The sequence below is a fragment of the Buteo buteo genome, chromosome 6 (genome assembly GCF_964188355.1).
Source record: "Buteo buteo chromosome 6, bButBut1.hap1.1, whole genome shotgun sequence".
In the NCBI taxonomy this organism is placed as follows: Eukaryota; Metazoa; Chordata; class Aves; order Accipitriformes; family Accipitridae; genus Buteo; species Buteo buteo.
In genome coordinates, this window is record NC_134176.1 from 42,603,505 (window position 1) to 42,622,509 (window position 19,005).

The 19,005-nt window shown below is 42.0% G+C and overlaps 1 protein-coding gene across 2 annotated transcripts in view; it reads right to left on the reverse strand.

The window, feature by feature from the left end:
• ITPKA (inositol-trisphosphate 3-kinase A) overlaps positions 1-19,005 on the reverse strand; it is a 54,387-nt gene that overhangs the window by 18,417 nt on the left and 16,965 nt on the right. For both annotated transcript variants that reach the window (XR_012650790.1, XM_075030705.1), the window contains exons 2-6: positions 10,732-10,828; positions 8,336-8,549; positions 6,442-6,646; positions 1,667-1,768; positions 525-596 (exon numbers count right to left, since the gene is read on the reverse strand). Coding sequence is in view for 1 of the 2 variants with exons in the window: in XM_075030705.1 (XP_074886806.1) it covers positions 525-596; positions 1,667-1,768; positions 6,442-6,646; positions 8,336-8,549; positions 10,732-10,828 (690 nt within the window). In the remaining variant the exon portion in view is untranslated. The remainder of the gene's footprint in view (positions 1-524; positions 597-1,666; positions 1,769-6,441; positions 6,647-8,335; positions 8,550-10,731; positions 10,829-19,005) is intronic.

Consider the following 19,005-nt stretch of genomic DNA (forward strand, 5'->3'; position numbering starts at 1 on the left):
AAAATGCCTGATCTCAAAATCTTGAGCTGTAACAAGCAAAACTTACAATGCTAGTGATGCCTTCTCCACAGCAAAGCATACAAGGAGAACATACAGAGCAGAATTATACAGTGTTTCAATGTAAATCCAGTATAACTAATAAAACCTTCATTGTCAAACTATAACTGAATGCTACTGTACCAAATGCAAGCTTCCACTTTACCATTCCTCTGTAAAGATTCCCACTGGAATGCACCAAGATTAGAGAAACCACAAGAAACTGGTAGTAATAAACCATTCCCTGCAGTGGCTCAGAGCTGTTAAGTGCTGGGATATTACAAAGATGGGAGGATTTATTATTCCTCAACTGGTTTAATTTTCTGTATCGTTGTGGTGGAGGGTTTGTGGTATCTGTGTTGTTAACATATATTAGTTTTCTTCTACCGCAAACTCCTTTCTACTAATACAGCAGGCTATTCCGAGGTACATCTGAATTGCCAAACAAAGCAGCAATGCACCGCCACAGCATTACACTCACTGCTCACCTCATGTCGCTTGAAGAAGTCTGAGGATTCAAGAATGATATGAATTTCTTGCAGACGCCTGAGGTATTTTTTCTGGAGGAAGAGGGAAAAAAACCCCAACCCATAAACATTTAAGTAAAGAATGAATGAAGTTACTATGTTTACAAGAGTCAATATAATGAAGAGATGATGTTAATTTTAGGCTAGAAGTCCTTCAAAACAACAGGTTCATCATTTGAAAGTCAATCTGAAAATACACTTCAACAGGCTTTCATAGGGAATGAACAGACTGGAGTTCCTCTGCTGCCTGTGTTACACCAAGCATACTTCTCTGTCTTGCTTTGGATGCAGTGAGACTTCCTGCATCCCTTTTGCTTTGGATGCAGTGAGACTTTCTGCATCCCCCTCCCCCCTTTTTTTTTTCTTTTTAATAAAGAGAAAAAAATTTCAAGCAATTAAAATTCTTTCAGTTCTCCACAGTGAAAAGAGAATGAAATTGTGTTAGAGAGACAAGGAGCTCCAGCCAGGGCAGGGCGGGGCAGGTGGAGAGATTGAAAAAAAAATAAAAATCAAGGCCTAATGCATAAAGCTTTAGTATACATTTTTAATGCTGCCCTGTGTTACCAAGCATGCTCCTCCTGGAGGACTAATCTGCCTTCATAACAGCTTCTACACTGCAGCAGAACACTACGGCATCCCTTGAAGTTCCAAAGACAAGAGACATGTTATGCCATCTACCATATGCCTGCTGTGCTACCTGTGAAGCAGCATACAGGAACTGCTCTTTGAGGCAAGTCTCACACATCAGAGCACAGCCAGCCACCGATCTCACTTCCTGCCCCCATGCTCTGGTTTTATCCTCTCCAGACTGAATTCCCAAATTACACGTTTTCCTGCCAACACAATACTTGCTTAGACATCCTCATCCCTCTGATGCATCTAACACCCATGGTCGAAGCTGATGACAAGCCATAAATTAGCCTGACTGACATTTTGCTAGCATGAGGAACTCGGGGTGAACTCATGGCAAGAGCTGACAGAACTGGTCTCAGCCAACTACTTCTCACAGCCCAGCGAGTCCCCGTGTCCACTCCATCTGCTGCATGGCCCTGAAGCAAGTTCATTGGGTCAAAGATCAGTGAACCTGAAGAGTTCAGACTCACCAGAATAGTTGTGTTGCCCTCAATGAATTCCACAAAAACCTGTAGAACTTGCTCCTGTGTCTTCGTAGTTTTGAAGTTTGTGTTACATGTTCCATCTGCCTTCTGCACAAAAACACACAGAGACCATTATATGACATACATATCATTCCCCTCATCAGTCAATCCTCTTGAGCCATCAACAGCTCAGCTCTTGCTAACCAGATGAAAGTGAGTAGTTGCACAGGAAGAGAGTAGATGAACCAATCAAGAAGTGGAGGAGAAAAGATACAAAAGCTGATTGGATAACTTTAAATGGCACTTCCTTTCCTGTTGAGTGCAGTTAGAAAAAACACAACTCATGATATTACCAGCTTGCAGGAGGGTTTTCTCACACAGCAGTACTAGCAGTGCAAAGTTCAATGGGGCAAACCACAGTGACCTCTTTGGTTGTTCTCCCATCTAGCTTGGTGTAGTCAAACCCTGGCTAGGGGTGTAAGGGGACATTTTCAAACCCAATTTTACTAGCTCTTTTTGTTTGGTTTTTATTTGTTGTTGTTTTTCAGTGGGGAAATCAAAGAATTGTGGTTAAGACTCAGTTCCCAATACACCTTTGCACATTAATGTGACCCAGAAGTCACAGAACGGAAAGCTAGTTGCAGATAAGAACAACTCAGGATTTGCAATGCCAGCAGTGACACAAATCCTAGCACTGACAATCAGGTGTGTGAATTTTGGCAAAGGACAGTGCAGTCATGCTTGTATCCAGCTGGGTCCTGGAGAAATTCAGAGTATTTTTGTTCTAGCAGTAAGGCTTAGGACAGAAGCATCCTGCTACTGAAAAAAACTAGTCTTTTTACATACTAATAGTGACCAGTTCGTGCTTGTGGAGCTACAAGTAAGAACAGTGCATGAATCAGAGGTATCTGTCAACATAGACTATATGAATATGCATTTCTCCAAGAACATCCCTGTTGCTTCAAGAGACACAAATACAAGCTTTCAGGACATGCACGTAAAATACAGCAATTATTGCAGTTGGTAGCCTGTATCCACTAAAAGCCTGCAGGATTATCAAACTGTATTCCTCTCCATTGTATCAGTCCAATGAAATCCCTCATTTCCATTACAAGAGTAAATCAACAGGTCATCAAAATGTGTTCCCTCCTACGTGTTAGAATTCACTGCACCAAAACTGGGTAAATTCAGCTCCAGTCTCAGCAGGTGAAACACTATTTACTCCACAGCAGAATTCCGCTCCTAGTATATACACACACAAAAAAATCCAATAATGCTAAATTTCCAGATTTATCATGCAAGAGAATGAAATGACTGAATGGCAAAGCCATGCAGAACAGCCTCCCACCTACCAGACTTTCTAGCAGCAGAATAAACAGAATTTTATTCCAAGGCTGTGGGCCAGATACAAGTGTGGCATGTCAGCCTGATGAGATGTGTAAGTTATGCAAGAGAAGTTCAGCAGGTAGGCAGTGAAAGTTAGGAGCCAACTGATCTGATGTGTGATAATACTCAACAGCACATAGAAATTTGGAACTTAGTCTGCTGCCTCGTACCTCTTCACTGGAGTAAGGTTGTTTTAAAAATAGTTTCTCCCCATGCCCCAAATCCCAGAACAAAGTCTGGAATAGCTGCTCTGTGTACCCTTTTCATCCTTTTTTGTCTGGAAAGACCAGTTGCTTGCTTCCCTGTTGCTTACAAACACTTTTATGATTTTTTTTCCTTTGCAGTGGTTGGCAGGAAGCATAACTGCTGCCTGCCTTTACTTGCTGTAAACAACGTCCAGATTTTGAATGACACCATCCCTCATATTCTATCCCAGGTCCCTGCAACAACTCTGGATATGCCTGATCCCCAGGAGGCGCTTGCCTGACTCGCTCCTTGAAGTTGTACCCTTGTCAAGGCCTCTACATACATTCCTGCACAGCAGAGCAGTCCATTGCACAGTGCAGCTAGCGGGCCACTTGCAGCACTTCTCATTAGATGTGACAGCGACACAGCTAGCAGGTTTGGCGGCTCCATAAAGTAGTGCTACCTATCTTAACCTGTGTGGTCTTGCTCAGACTCCTCTGCAGACTTCCCTTAGAGGGCTCTGGGTTAAGGTTGTGACCTAACTGGATTCACAAAGATTTATGAATCAAATATGTCCTCCTGGGAAAATGGCTATCCCTGATATACAGCTAAAGGAATGGTATCAAAGGAAGAAGTAACTTCCCAAACTGCAGAGAGATTCAGTACAGAATGGGAAACCAGAACTCCTGATTCTCAGCCCCATGCATCTCTGCTTTGCAAAACTATTAGCTTAGTGTTGTAGAGACAATGTTTGTGATGCCTAGCTTTTAGACAGCCCCTTCCAGAGAGGAAACCTGCATTCTGAATCTGACAGGCACAAGAGACTGAGTGTCAGGTGCCAGCTGTAAGGAATCCCAACAATTCAAACTATTTTTGATAAGAGGAAGAGTGACAAATCCCCAAAATGAACCTGACTTGATTTCAGAGATATGGAAGCAAGGCAAGGAAAAGAGATGGATCGACCTAAAGAGAAAAGGTACCCCACTGATGAAGAAGGAGTGCATATGGTGAATCAGATCTCATTTATCGGCAGCCACTTCACAGAATGGCTTCTATGATTTCACTTTCTTTGCTTCCGCTTCTTACTCCAGCAGCCACAGGGCAGGAATATTTCTGAATAACCAAACCCAACATATCTGCTCGGCTCACTCCAGGAGTTATCAGTGCACTCAGGGAGAACAACCCCCTTTTCTCATCAACCACTAGCTGGCACCACTGATCCTTACAGGCTCTCCTCTCAAAAGTGGGATCTCTGCAGCATGGCTTTGCTTTTCTGCAAATACACAGAACTGGATGTACAGTTCAGCTATAGTGAAACAGTGTAGGGAGTACTGACTAGCTGTATTGCTTGAACAACACACTGTGTCACCATTTCTCCATGTAAAAAAATAAGAGAATGACACCTACATCCCTCATAACAGCACATGGAGATAAAGGAAAAGGTAACGTACTGCAGTACTCTACAGCATTTCCTGTGCTTAATCAAGAATTAAGTATTTGTGTCCCGTTTTGCACAGTTAACAGCATTATCTCAACAGAGGGAAATATCATGCAGTCTGTGTGCCATACTGTTCCTACCCACCTCTGATAACCAACCAAACCACAAAGAAAAAGCCAGGAGGTTTTACTGGAGCTCCCCTGTGCTCCCTTAGCTCAGTCACTCTCCATGACTCAACATAAATCTGTACGTCTTCTACCCTGACCAACTATCTTTCCAAGAACGTATGTAAAAGGTCTCAAGATCATCTGAATTTCTGATTCCATTACACAGGGCATCCGAAGACCTAAGTGGTATAGGAATAAAACAGATATCTTGACAACATCATTAGATGGCTAAAGGGTAAGACAGGAAGTGTCTTGGCTGGATGGGAGCCAGATCATCTACCACCCAGACAGCTCCTGCATGAGGATGCCTGTGTCTAACAGCCAGGAGTGGGTGGCACAGCGTACAGGGGGCCAGCACAGCATGAGCTGGAAGCCCTAGTTCCTGTGTCACAGCAGGAGAATCTGTGAATGAGGAAGGGAGAAGACAACACAGGGAAGCAGAGAAAAAAGGGGTGTTTAAAGAGCCTCTGCTCGTCAGCATCGCCCCCTTTTACCCCTTCCTTCTTCCTATGTGCTTGAACTATGAAACGGAAGCAAAACTAATCCAGATTATAATTTACAATGTCCTAACATACCTAAATTAAACATATATGCTCTGGAAACATCCCAAAATCACACAGGGTAACCCACACTAACTTCTTCATAGCTGTCCCATCATGGGCTTCAGGTGACAAATACTCATCCAGGGTGTAGGGTGGGTTTGGGCAGCTCTCACCATGCTCTGTGCTGCTACAGGTACGCCACTATCTAAAGCCAAGCGGACTAGTTCAAGGCTAGCTATGACAGGCCTATGCAAGCAGAAAGCACACTTCTGGATTCCCGCAAGCATTAACATTTAAGTAACCGAGTCAGGTGGCTGATATTCTGAGAGTAGGGCCTAATAGGCTTCTGGGTAGGTATCTGACATTGCCATGGGGCACAACAAATATAAAGAATCAATGGGTATGAAAGAAAATTGCCAAGGCTCTTCTCTGGCTGTAACGTAGTATCCTAGGAATGGTATAGGGGCACAGACTTACCTATCGAGAACAGCAGATAGACTTTGTTGATAGAGAAATTTTATTTTTGGTGGTTTTTGCTTTATTCCAGCTCCATCTATACTGGATATTGTCATGTATTTAAAAGGAAAAGGGGTTTCCTCAATCCTAAGAATATCTAAGCTAATACTTTTAACATGCCTTGCAAATAAACATAACTGGAACAAAACCACTTTACTGTGATTGGAATAAATATGTATAGTTCCTGGATAAAAAAAAGTAATTGCATAGGGAGAGGCAGTTATTTCTTCAGCTCTGAATTCTTCCTTATAACAGTCTCATTTTCATTCTATCTACGCTGTGCACCTGCTTGAGTCCTTCCTGCAATGTCTCTGGTTGAACCAAGTATGGCTGATGTGCATTTGATGCTTAATTTCATTGACACTACTCTATTATAATTACAATGGATGCTTTAAAAACACAATACACTGAACTCTGTGGTTTCAATTAGTGCATTTTCACATAATCCTTTGGAAAACCTGGCTACTGATGTGCACTAGCCTTTTGATTAATCAACAAATCAAACAAAGTTTGGTCTCCAAGAACAGGCAGAAGTGAAACTATTACCTTAATCCCTTCAATCCTGAAGCCCAGGTTGGCACTAGAGCTGATGGTTTCCCTCCACTGCATGTATCGGGGTTTGGTGACAGCATGCTGGGCATTCTCTTCAGCTGTGGGAGCAAGAGGATCCACTTCAATCATTTTCTTGTACATGTCCTTACGCAGCTTTGGTTTCTCACGGGCCTTAGTCAACTCTTCCTCCAGGTATGTCCTGCAAAAACATCACATCCCAACAAAACTATAAGGACTCCCCAAACATTTCTTTTTACAACTTATAAACTGGCCTCAAGAAATGTCAACCAGGAAAGTGAGTGTTATCATTACCCCAGTTTTGCTTATAGGGAAAATAAAGAACACAGACTAATGACTGTGCAGGCATATTTAGTGAAACAGCCGCAGGAATCGGGAATTGTGTCATTCACTTCTTGTTCTAACCATACATTAACTTACTGTTATGCTATTGTTATGTCTTGCTTACAGAATGGGAGAAAGCTGAATTCCTACTGTGCCATGAAAGAGAACTGTATTTTAAGAGAAGAGTTAGGAGAGATCACTTACAATGAAATCAAAAGCAAATAGGGCTGCTGAAGTCTTACTGTCTTCTCTCTCCTCAAAAAAACCCCGTAACGTGAGCCATGTGTGATTTTTTTTTTTAGGCCTCAGAATGCAATTAATGTTTTACTTAATGCATCACAGTGAAAGACAGAATCATTCTTAATACAGTAAAAATCAAAGAGTAAAGTAGATTATCTCAGCAGTTCCAAACCAGAAGAGGTTAACTAAGAACAGGAAGGTGAAGGGTGACAAACCTTCCATGTTTTGCTGTTATCACTCAACCTGTTAATCTGGTAACCATTAGAAAGACACTATGCATGTTCTCTACATTCCACTGGACTCCTAAAGCTTGCACTTTGTCAGGTGCCTGCAATGTACTTTCTTCATCACAGCATAATAAACCAGGCTGGTGTTTAGGAGATGCTGTCACTCATTACCAGAATGTCACCTACTTTGAATAAAATATGTACTGATGCAAATCCTTCTCCTCTTTCTTCCAGCCATACCAGTGCTATACGTTTCTACTCTGATTTAGCTGACAATTCATTTAAGGTTTTGCATCTATTTGAAAAGGCATGTCTGCAGTCCTGTAAGTTGAATAACTCATTTATGACAGCAACTTCTGAGAATCTGAGCTGGCAGCCAAAAGATTACTATGACAGTTCATACCTCTCTGTACTGTTACTCCAGGCTCTCAACAGATTCCTTATCTATTTGTTATGCTTAGATAACATTTTTGAGGTTTTCCTCTTAATCACAGACAAGATAAGGAAAAGAAAGTGAGAATCTGGAGAACAAGGTGATAGCATCATGGAGATGTCAGAGTAGGGAAAAACACAGGTCAGTCCTGAGCAGATGGTCAACTCTTTTCTTTACAGAAAAGATCAATACCAGTGAAGACTCATTCAAGCGTTGGAAATGGGCTTTCACACTGCTATTCAGTCATTTGCATTTGGAGATGGGAATTTTACTCTTTGTGAGGTTTTTGAATCACTGCATACACAAAGATTAAATGAACTGGCAGTGAATGAATCATGTAATTTTTTTCCCACATATTATCAGGCCACTGCAGAGAAACTTTGTCTTAAATTGCCCCTGAAAATTTCTTGATGTGGATAGTTTTTGAGGCTATAGATCAGTTAGCTTCCAGAATCCATGTACAATCAGGCTACAGTGGGATATACTCTCCTCAGGTTGTCCAAGGTGATTGCCATACCAACACCAGGTTGTCTGGAATGAATCCCAAGGCTCCAAAAACATTACCAAACTCCTCCAGACAGATCACATCCCCCCTTCTTTCAAATGTATTTGGGTTAGAAAGCACTTTCTCTTTCATGTACCCCACCTGATCCCCATCTTGCAGTCCATCACACAAGGCCCTTCAAAATCAGTAAGCAAGTCATCCAGCTGGATGTAGCTCTCGCCATCTCTCTCCACCACACCATGGAAGCAAGGGACGCAGGAGCGTAGTGGGTCTTTCATCAATCGCTCAAAACACTCCTTTTCATTCTCTGAGAAGCGTTTGAGAATCTTCCCACTATCAGCTGCCTTGAAACTCCCTAAAAAAGAAAACCAAACACATGCTGACAAGACTGACCTGCAAAAAAGAAAAACACCATCCCCCACCACTCGAGCTTCATCTGCCTTGGCCTCATGACACCAGTTAACGATTTCTCCTGAACAGAAAAGATAACATGCCTTTCATAAAAAATAAAATACCCAGGACAAACACAGCCGTTGGCAGTGAAAGTCCGTTTGGATACATTCCCATGTCAGAATTTACAGCTTTAAGGAGTGCAGCTGCTCCAGGCCATCTTTTTTTTTCCATGCTAAACTCTTTGTTATGATATTAAAACACTACTATACTTACTAAAATGCACAGGAAGAAGCCACAAGCCAGAATTCATTAATCCTCTGACAGGCTATTTTAAAGCTGCGTAACACTGCCAGTCTTGGCTTTGTCCTTAATCCTCACATAGGGTATACCTGCTGAGCGTGTACATACCGAGACAGAACGGTCAATCAGTGATCGCTAAACAGCCATGAACAGGCCAGAAGCCAAGCACTGCCCTTTCTACACACACATACACACACACGCTGTGACTGCACATGCCTGTACCTCCAGGTACTGCCTCTCCTCCGGAGCCCTGCTAATCTGCAGGTACAGCCTGTAGTGCAATTGGTTTTTTACAACCTGTGTCTGAATAGTATCCAGTACAAATAACAGCCTGCACAGACCAAGAATGGCAGTAGTTAGACTCCAGCTGTCTAGAATCTCCTGTCCAGATGCCCTCCTGTCCTGCAACCTGCCAATAACATCTGAGGAAAGTACACCTTTCATTCAGAGGTACCCTTTAGTCTACATGACATAAAATAGGTGCCAAAGTAGGAGCCTCATTAATCCTGGGATTAACGCTCAACTTTTACCACAGCAGAATCCTTCAGCCATTGCAAACTGGCTCTTCTCTGACAAATCCTAGAACCAGCACTGCCTCAGCACAAGGGCGAAGGTGGTGATGACCCAGGTTTTAGGTTAGAAAGAACTTGTCATATCAGAGAAGAACAGCTGCAAAAAGGATGGACTAAATGCAACCACAGAAAACTATCTAAAGCAAACTGGAGCAATATCTCTCCTAATCAACTTCTAGTAACCTCTTAATCCTCCTCTTCCACCCTAGTACACAAGCCTCCAGAAGGGTTATGATTACATGACTAGTGCATCACTCCACACAGATCAAGCCAACCCCATACACACTATGATAAAAACTGCAATAAGACTGGGTCATCTTGGCACTCTGCATGATACAAGTCAGCCCCACCAATACCACTGTGCAAAACACAGCTACTCCATTTCTAGGACTAAATACGTTTCTCTGCACAGCTTTAAAGTGCACCATATTAGTGCATTAGCATATAAAGAGGTGGTTCAGGTACTGCATTAAAGCACGATGCAGCGTAGGTGCCTGCCCACATGTGTACTAATAAACCCCACACTAGCACTTTAGGAACAAGGACTGCATAGGAATTAAATGAAGCATGAGAGAAGCAAACCTGATGACTTCTCTTTGTTGTTTTTTTTGCCTTACCAATGAAACAAAGCCTACATCGGGAGCACACTTACCAACTTCTACAGACACAAAACTAGAACTAGCTGACTGAACTGTTCCTTGCACTCATACAGCGAACAATGACAGACTCACAATGCAAACACCTGGTCAGCAAGTCAATTTTCACCAGATTTGTTTTCTACCCAAGCGTTTACATTGAGATGAGGGGTTTGGGGCTGGTATTTGAAACACTGTCCTTGCCAGGGCTGAGGCACATACAGGTACAGGCAGTAACCCTTGTCTCTAGGGAACTAACACACATTGGCTACTCAGTCAAGAAAGATGATCCCATGCCACAACCAACAGCAACAGATGGACTGGGGCTTCAACTCCTCAGTCCCTCTTCTTTCCCTCTAACACATATTTTACATATATCACCCTACAAGGATGCATCGGGAGCCTGGCCCTTCCCCACAGTCTGACCATTGCTTCTTTGCTCATCTCATTATTCAGGTATATCGCTTCCCCTTCCCTATCCCCACCACAACAGAAAGATGTTCTAGTTCACAGATTTATGTGATACTGCCTGCTTCCTTTTTACGTGAAAGAAGGAAATAGAGAAACACTGAAACAGTCTCCCTTGCTGCTGCCATCCCGACTCAAGAGACAAACACATTGAAGATATCCATCTCACCTGTATGCCCAGCCAGCTGCACCCATGAGTAGCGTTTCTTGAAGGGGCTGATGACTGGCAAGTTAACCATGGTTTTAATTGTATGCCACGCCTTTTTCTGGAACACAAAGAAAAGAAACATTAAGTTGGGCAAAAGCTGAAATCCTGACATACCACAAACATACCACATAGCTTCATACACATTGAATTGTTCCTCACTAATTTGTAAGCGCTCAAAGGTGGAACCACAAAACAGATGCTATGATCATCATTGGAAAAATATGCACATAAAACCAAGAATAGACAAATACTTAAATATAATGCCCTACCATCCACAAGATAGCTGCCTGCAAGAAATTAAAAAAAAATTTTAAAAAAATCATACTGCACATCACAGGCCTGTTCTTAGCCACACCTGACCCTCTCCGTGTCCGAGTCATGCAGTATGCAGACAGCGGATGCTGAACACACACTTATGCACATTTAAGTTTCCGTGAGACATGAACATGAGCTGTTTGCCACTGTCATCAATACTTCCTTCATCATCACCTCATGATTAACTGCTTTCTCCGAGTCAACAGGTGAGTCTTACTGTGACAGACGCATAGAAAATGGATCTCTAGTTAGACACGGAGGTCACTCAGGTCCCTCAGCACCCATTGACAGTGTGCTGTAGAGTCTACTCCAGGTCACAGATTTTCCTGCTCCCTCTCCTCTTTCCCAATCTTGTTACTTTTTAACAAAGCTGGGCATTGCTCTGGCCACCTTTGGCTGCCCCACAGTGCAGCTGTCTGGGTACCCCTGCAGGCAGATAGGGAAACAGAACAGCTGCTCACAAACACCAGCTGAGCGCTCTGTCAAAAAGGCAGAAAGGAAAAAAAAAAATAATAAAATGTAGAATGTGAAAAAAAGTCTTGTGCTCTGGAACTGAAACACGGGTGGGAGAGAACCACAGCCCACTGGCGTTCATGTTACACTCTGAGGGATCCCAAAGTGCTTTACAAACAAGGACAGCAGGCCCACCTCTTCTGTCACTAGAACATGATACCCTGCTGGAGAAAAAAAAAAATGGAGCTGCATAATATTCGTGCACAACGTAGTACTGAGGCTTTTTTGCTGAGATCAAGTATAGTTGGGGATTACGCTGCCTTTACAGAAGTGCTTATCAATGGCCTAACCGGGATTCATCAAAATCAATGGGAGGCATTGATTTCACTGAAAATGAATTTAGGTCATGCTCAACACCTGAAAAATCCACCTTCAAAACAACCACACCTTCTCTAGCAGAAATACTGATCTGACGATTTAGGTGCTTAGGATACCCAATTTTTATTGTCTTCTACACTATACTGCTACAAAAGTGAAAAATACAAAAAGTGAAATTGCAGGCAATGATACACAGGCAAAACATAGCTCTCCAGATCACACTCTGAGCTGGCCACGCTTCCCCAAACTTGTTCACTTATGTCACATTTTTTACAAGGTATCCTCTAGCAACTTGTTCACTGTGTGAGGGCAAAACCCTGCTGCTATCTTAGAATGTATCAAGAGGATACGTGAACTCACAGATGCAAGTGATCTTTCTTTTAAGGATTTGTCTTCACAAGAAAGTTTTAAGTTATGCTGCTGTCATAACAATATAATCACCATATGAGCATACTTACTCTGAAATAAGGTTGCTGCTTCCTATTTAACTAACTTCGGTTTTGAACGCAGTTCAAACCGAAATGAAGTCACTCTTAGTCTGATAGAAGTGCCCCCATGCAGCAGTAACACTTCTGAAAACATACTGTGACAGTGAGAGGAAGCATCCAAAGAAAATCCTGGATGTTTGAGACTCATGAAGACTCAGTTGCACTTACTGCAACTCCACAGATGTTACTAACTCTAGCTAAACTCCAGTTTCATAAATACCTTCTACAGGTTTAAATGACTCTTTCATATTCTGTATTATTTGCCTTAAGTTGTTCCAAACCACAACCCTGCAGTGCTAAACAGTGACTTGGCTCTACCACAGAGCTGGCTGCTGTTTAGTGAGGATGAGACACTCTTGTACACCACTTATAAATGTCCATAGCCTCCTTCTGCAGGAAAGTGCAATGTAAATATTCTTATTCAAGTAGCAAAGATAAATTACATTTGTATAGTCTATTTGCCAGATTTAACTGATAGCAGAAGCCCTTTAGTCTACTCTGCTGCTTCTACTCCAGAGGGACACAGCTCTAAATTATTTAAATAACAGTTGAAAGTAAACACCATTCTAAATTAAAATGATCCCTTTGAATGTTAACTCCTGCCAAAGATTTAGTTTTTGAAGATTCCAGCCCAATTTTCAGGGTAACACTGCTTTTTCCCCATCCCTTAATCAGAAGTCAGCATTGCTCCATAACTCTCTCCTAAAGATCCTATACTCTCATTATGTCCCACTCCTAACAAACTGCAGCCTGTCTCGCAACAACTTGTCATACTGCTATATCCAGAAGTGATAAGAAGCACAGGTTTTCCAGGAATGCACATCAACTGTCAATGCAACTCCAGTGGTTTTCCTGCCTCCCAGCTAGCCCTAAGAAGCTGCAGGTTTTATTTGTATTGTGGGTGTGAAGGAGAGACAATGGGCCAAATTCAGCCCCAGGTCAAGTGGATTTTGGCTGCTTAGGTTACAGCTCTACAGCTCCCTTGAATGAATATGTTTAAACTACTCATCCAACAAGCAGACACAGACTTTTTTTTTAATTTTAAATAATCTCTTCTCAAATCTCCCCCCCCCCCCAAGACAGGGCAAGCATGAGGCTCAAGCTAGGAGGGAAATAATTGCTTCCAGACCCGTCCCATGGGGTGTGCTGCCACCAGCAGGGGTTCAGCAGTTGCATCTTCCTCAGTCTCCCAGCTCACTCAACCCCGGATGCAAATTGCCAGGAGGCAAACAGGGCTGCATGCTGTTGGAGCAGTGGTGTGAGTGGGATGATGAAAACTTTGTGTGCCTGCTGTAGGAGGAATCTTTCTCACTTCTATTTCTAAAGCAAGATCTCTTCCCCTTTGTTAGCAATGGTATTATGTGCTTTTCAAATCACTGCTTTACGCTGCAATGGCAAAGAGGCCTGCTACCACTGCCCATCTGTATTTGCAGTCCATATCTCCCTCAGTCCCCGTTTGTTCTAGATTGCTGCTCAGTCTTCCTTGATCTTTTGCTCTGCCTGGGTTTCTCCAAGCCCTCATTTCTTCTAGATTCCCAGCCAGTGTATGCTATTCACATATATGCAGGGAAAACTCAAGATCTCTCTGCATCAGGATTGCCTGAATCAGATGCCCTTGACATCACCAGTGTTGGTTTATATGCTTCTTGAGATCAATATACACAAGAGTTTTCCAATAGGAAAAAGGAAACCATTCCAAAAGGGCCAAGAGGCAAACGTGAGAAATATTAACATTCTTAGATCCAGCATGTAAGTTACTCAGTGTGAACTGTAACTGACACACTATATATATATCTTCCTAAAAGATAAAAGGTGTGAGATGCTAAAGAGGGGAAAAGCTAGTTCCCTGCCAATAGGTCAGCCTGTGTGATGGGCTGTGCCACCGGAATTGTGTCCCTGGTAGCAAACAAACAAAAATTCAGGGGAAGAGAATGGGAGAACTGATGCCTGCAATACAGCCACAACGCATACAAAGGACTGTGGCTTGGTATCTGACATTGATTTGTGTTATCTGGATTACTCTTTTGAATCACTCTTCTGAATTTGAAGCACAGCACTGAGGAGCAGCACACATCCATGCAGCAGATGTGGCAGACTTGCTTTGTGTTAGCACTGGCATATGCAGACAAGATGCTGGCCAGATGATGTATTCCCAGCCTACTCAACCCTGGATAAAGGTAGCTGTTGCCATCATATCTATCCATTAAGAAACAGCAAAGACAAGCAGCAACTGAGAGCCACTGGTTCATGCAAGCACAGCTTTCTCCAGGCCTTTTCTTATGATGAGAGCACAACTTCATACTTTACTAGTATGCAGAAGCACAGCCACGATGATCCCTCAAATACACCAGTAGGACTTGGCTGAGGAAAACCCACTAAACTCACTGGGAGGCATTTCATCCATTTTAAGGGGTTTTAGCTCAGGTCTCACTGTCCCCAAGAATTAATCCCCAGGAACTACCAGGTTTTCCTGAAAGCCTTCCACCATTTCAGGCCAAGGGCTGTAACATGCTAATAGCCAAGCTCACTGAACAGATTAGTGCAGACTCCTCAAATGGGGTGGGGTTTTTTTGGTTGCTGTTGTTGTTTTACAGGCAGTATAGAACAACTGAAATATCTCTCTGAGCATATGCTGAATCTCTCAGGGACAGGAAAGCCACTCTGACTGCTAAGGGAAACGGGGGATAGGGACCTGAACCTTCCTCTGCTGTTCTGTAGAAAAATAAGTATAATATCTCCCTTATTTAAGGGTAAAATGAAAACAAAGATTCGGTTCGGTGAACACCTTAAAGACGTGTAACTACCCTCAGGCAAGCACTGACAAACAGGTGACATACACAGGAATTTGCAGAATTGAGTCTGAAGTGAAGCAATTACAATAATTAAAAACACCAATCACATCTAAACTAGTAAGTATTGAGGGACAGGTGAAATAAGAAAAACCTTTTCTTCAGAAAAAAAAAAATCAGTTTTAATAATCCTAGCACGTTACTTGAAACTATAGTGAGTTAAAGAACAAAAGTCCACTGAAACGTAACATAAATCAACTAGGTCCCTGAAAAACTGTTCATTCTTCCATCAGCAGCAGAGTGGAGGAGTAGTTTCTTGCCTGAGCTGGTAAATTTTCATGGAAATTCTGCTAGACTATAGTAAAATGATGACCCTTGAATCCTTTTTCCAGGAAAATTTCAGCAGCTGCTTTATCCAAGATCCTGTTGTCTTTTTTTGTGCACTAGTACAAAGCCTACGCAAGCCTACAGAGAGCTATTATGACAGCAAGAAACAAAAGGATAGTGAGAAATTTCTTTGTAATTTTTTTTTTTCCTAAAAGGCTTTAAGAAAGACTACTTAATTGTCAGTCATCATAATCTACTGTTCTCTTAAAGTCTTTACATCATTTAGGCTAAATTCTGCCACTCTGGGACATGGGGGCTGAAATCTGATCTGTAATGCTGGTTGCCACCGCCTGCTCAGTGTCTCACTGACTCCTAGAAGGAACAAGGTTCCTCCACAGGGACTCGCAAAGAGTACAGAAAACTATAATTATCAAAAAGTTACTACATGTGTTTCAAAATAATTCTGTAAGAGCCATGTGCCCAAAACACAAAAGCCCTGAGCAATACCTTGCCTGGCCATCTCAACCAACGCAGTACAAATGAGCAAGTGTGTGAGAAGGTGATGGGTGTTGGCCTCTGTCAGGACACAGTAACCAAACAATAGTGACTGAAAAAGTAACACCTGGGAACCCATCAGACCATTAGCTGGAACTGCCTTCTGCAAGCAGGCCCTAAGCAAACACTAAGCATTACTAAGCTGGGTATCAGCTATGACTTATCCATGCACAGTATTAGTCATTCTCCAGTAGCTCACCTTTTGGCTCTGATTCCCCACACCCCCCCCCTTCCTTCTTCCTTTCTGGGTCATGCACTAGCACCTGTATTACTCTTTGAATGATACAACAAATCCTCATGAGGTCTGTAAGATTATTCACAGAGCTGTCGTAAGTATCAGTGTGAGCAGGTGGTAGGGTCTAGTCCTGCAAATAGCTCTCTGTCAATATTTGTTCCTTCTAAATTCTGGGTATGTTTTACAGTTTTATTATTGTTTCAGTTTTGCTTTTTATAGTATATACATTTACTTAATAAAATGTTTTTAAAACCCTAGGAGTTAATTTTATCTACAAAATCTTTGACTGTTTTATTTAACTTAGTTTTTTAAAACTGAAATAAATTAGCTTGAAAGTTAGTTTGTTTTCTTAACTCTTTATGCCACTTTACTCAATTATTTAATTCAATTTGGAAAATGAAATTAACATTCAGATTTGTTCTCCATTTTCAGTATTGTTTGTCACTTCATTTGAATTGGCTTTGACCTGACATATTGGACCTGCACAAAGAATTTAAATGTAGGTCCAAAGCTACTAACCATATTATTTTAATGAACTAAGCCTAGCCTGAACAAAACTTTGCTTTCATCTGTCTCAATGCAGCCACTACCTGCCATTACCACAAAAAACTTCCATAAGAAATCATTCTGAGTGGACCACAACCAAGACAATTACTAGCCTAATTTAATTACCCTGTAATTAGATATGCTTCTCTTTCTGTGTGAATGTGATCAATAACTAAAATACTATAATTACAACCTATTAAAAAAAATAAATCACAAACACTTTAAAAAAGAATGTACTGCTCTGTCAGAATCACAGTATTCTACCAAGACAGGTTGTTATCAGCGTTATTTCCCCCAAATCAATAAGTTTTGCATGGGTGCAGCTTCACAGCAGTCAGCTTCAACGGTTACTAGGTATTTAATTTTTTCAAGGGATTGCAGCTCTGGGACAGCCAACTACATGGTTTCATCTTGTGGAGAGATCTGGGGATTTGAGTGATGTTATATAAAAAAAATAATTTTAAAAGATAGTGAGAGTTGCTGAGCAACATGGTATCTTTCCGGTTACAGTCACAGAATTTGCCTACTGAGGGATACTGGTTTTGAGTTCTTTCAGTTTGAGGCTTAGTGTAGTTGTCTTTGCAGATCTGAAAGAAGCAGGCAGTTGACTTGGTCAGATCCAGATCCTGGAACAAAGGACATTTTAATGCCCAGTATAAGCAAATTATAATTATCCTTGTTTTTTCTTCTAGTATATACAGATGTGTATATATAAATATATATATATACACATACATGCACACTTTTAAAATATGTAAAGCAGGTAGTAAAAGCTTTTCATTGCAGTCAATCAAAATTCCATGACTTTTTTTAGTTGTCCAGAATATAACAACTCCTAGGCCTGGGATCATTCAGTATTTGAAGAAACTTAGAAGGCCTAACAAGGCATTGTACTGCAATGGAGAAAGTGAGACATATGTGTCATTTTTCCCTTATTTGTTGGGAGAAATATAACTTAAATATCCACAAAGGCTCTGTGTAGGTAAGCAAGGTACAAGATTTGCCTATCACTAAAACAAAAATGCCCCAAATAAAAAAATCCCTGAATTTGTCACATAATGTACGTACTTTATACTTTCAGCAGCCAGTTACTGTGCTTTTGCCCCTTATTAAAGGTTTCTGGAATCCTCAAACTAAGGAGATTCTTGCTGCCAAGTCTACTACCCACTTGGCTGAATCAGACATGAATCACAAATCGAGACAAAGATCTCAATGGGTGGGAGGTGAAAGAGCAAGTCAACAAGAAGAATGCTCCCAAGCAAGCTCCAACAGGAGTATGTGAGCAAACTCTCACACAAACCTTTAGAACTAAGTTTCCGAGTACAACATTTGATTCAGCTCCCAAGATAGGATGAGGCTCTTACAGCAACTGACTTAGCCCCATTATTACCACATTTCATCTTCTTTTGTCTCTGGGCAGTAAACAGGTTCCTGATGCACACAAACGCTAGTCCGTACAGTAGTGATTGTTCATGACTAACAAAAAAGCTATTTAGGGCCAGAATCGAAATGTTGCTCTATGATAACTTACATCAATGGGTAGCCCAGCCCAGAGTCTGGAGATTTGAGCATAGGCTTTAAAAAGTCTGTGCCCTGACCTGATATGCAACAGCATCATTCTTCAGGCTGTCAGAGGTGCTATGCCAACCAACATCAACGGATAATTTGGCCAAATCACTGCAACTGGCCTTCTGCCAGGGCAGCTGTGTTACTTCAAATGCTGTCAGCTGTCACTCAAGGTATACAAACAGTGTAACCATGTCCCTGATCAAGGAAATCACTGAGAAATCTCCACGTGCCAGACGCCTTGGGAGCCTTGACCATCCTTGTATCTGCTTCAGTCCCCAGGGGAACTAACACTCACTGCTTTGTCACACAGTTGATCCTCCTATGGTGTACGAGTGCCAGCTGGAGCTGTAAGACTGATGATCAACAGCACAGGAGAACGCACGCTCCTAAAGAACGGCAGTTTGCACGCTAGAGGGGCAACTTCCTGATCAGCACCTCTCATCAGACCTGCCAGGCAAACTGTGACTACACCTTCATCTCTCCCTCCCTCTCTTTCACCATCCAGCCTCCAAACCTTTGAGAGGAAACGGTGCTCAGGCCGTACTTAGCCCTTGATGCTTCCGGCTTTGCACTCAACCAT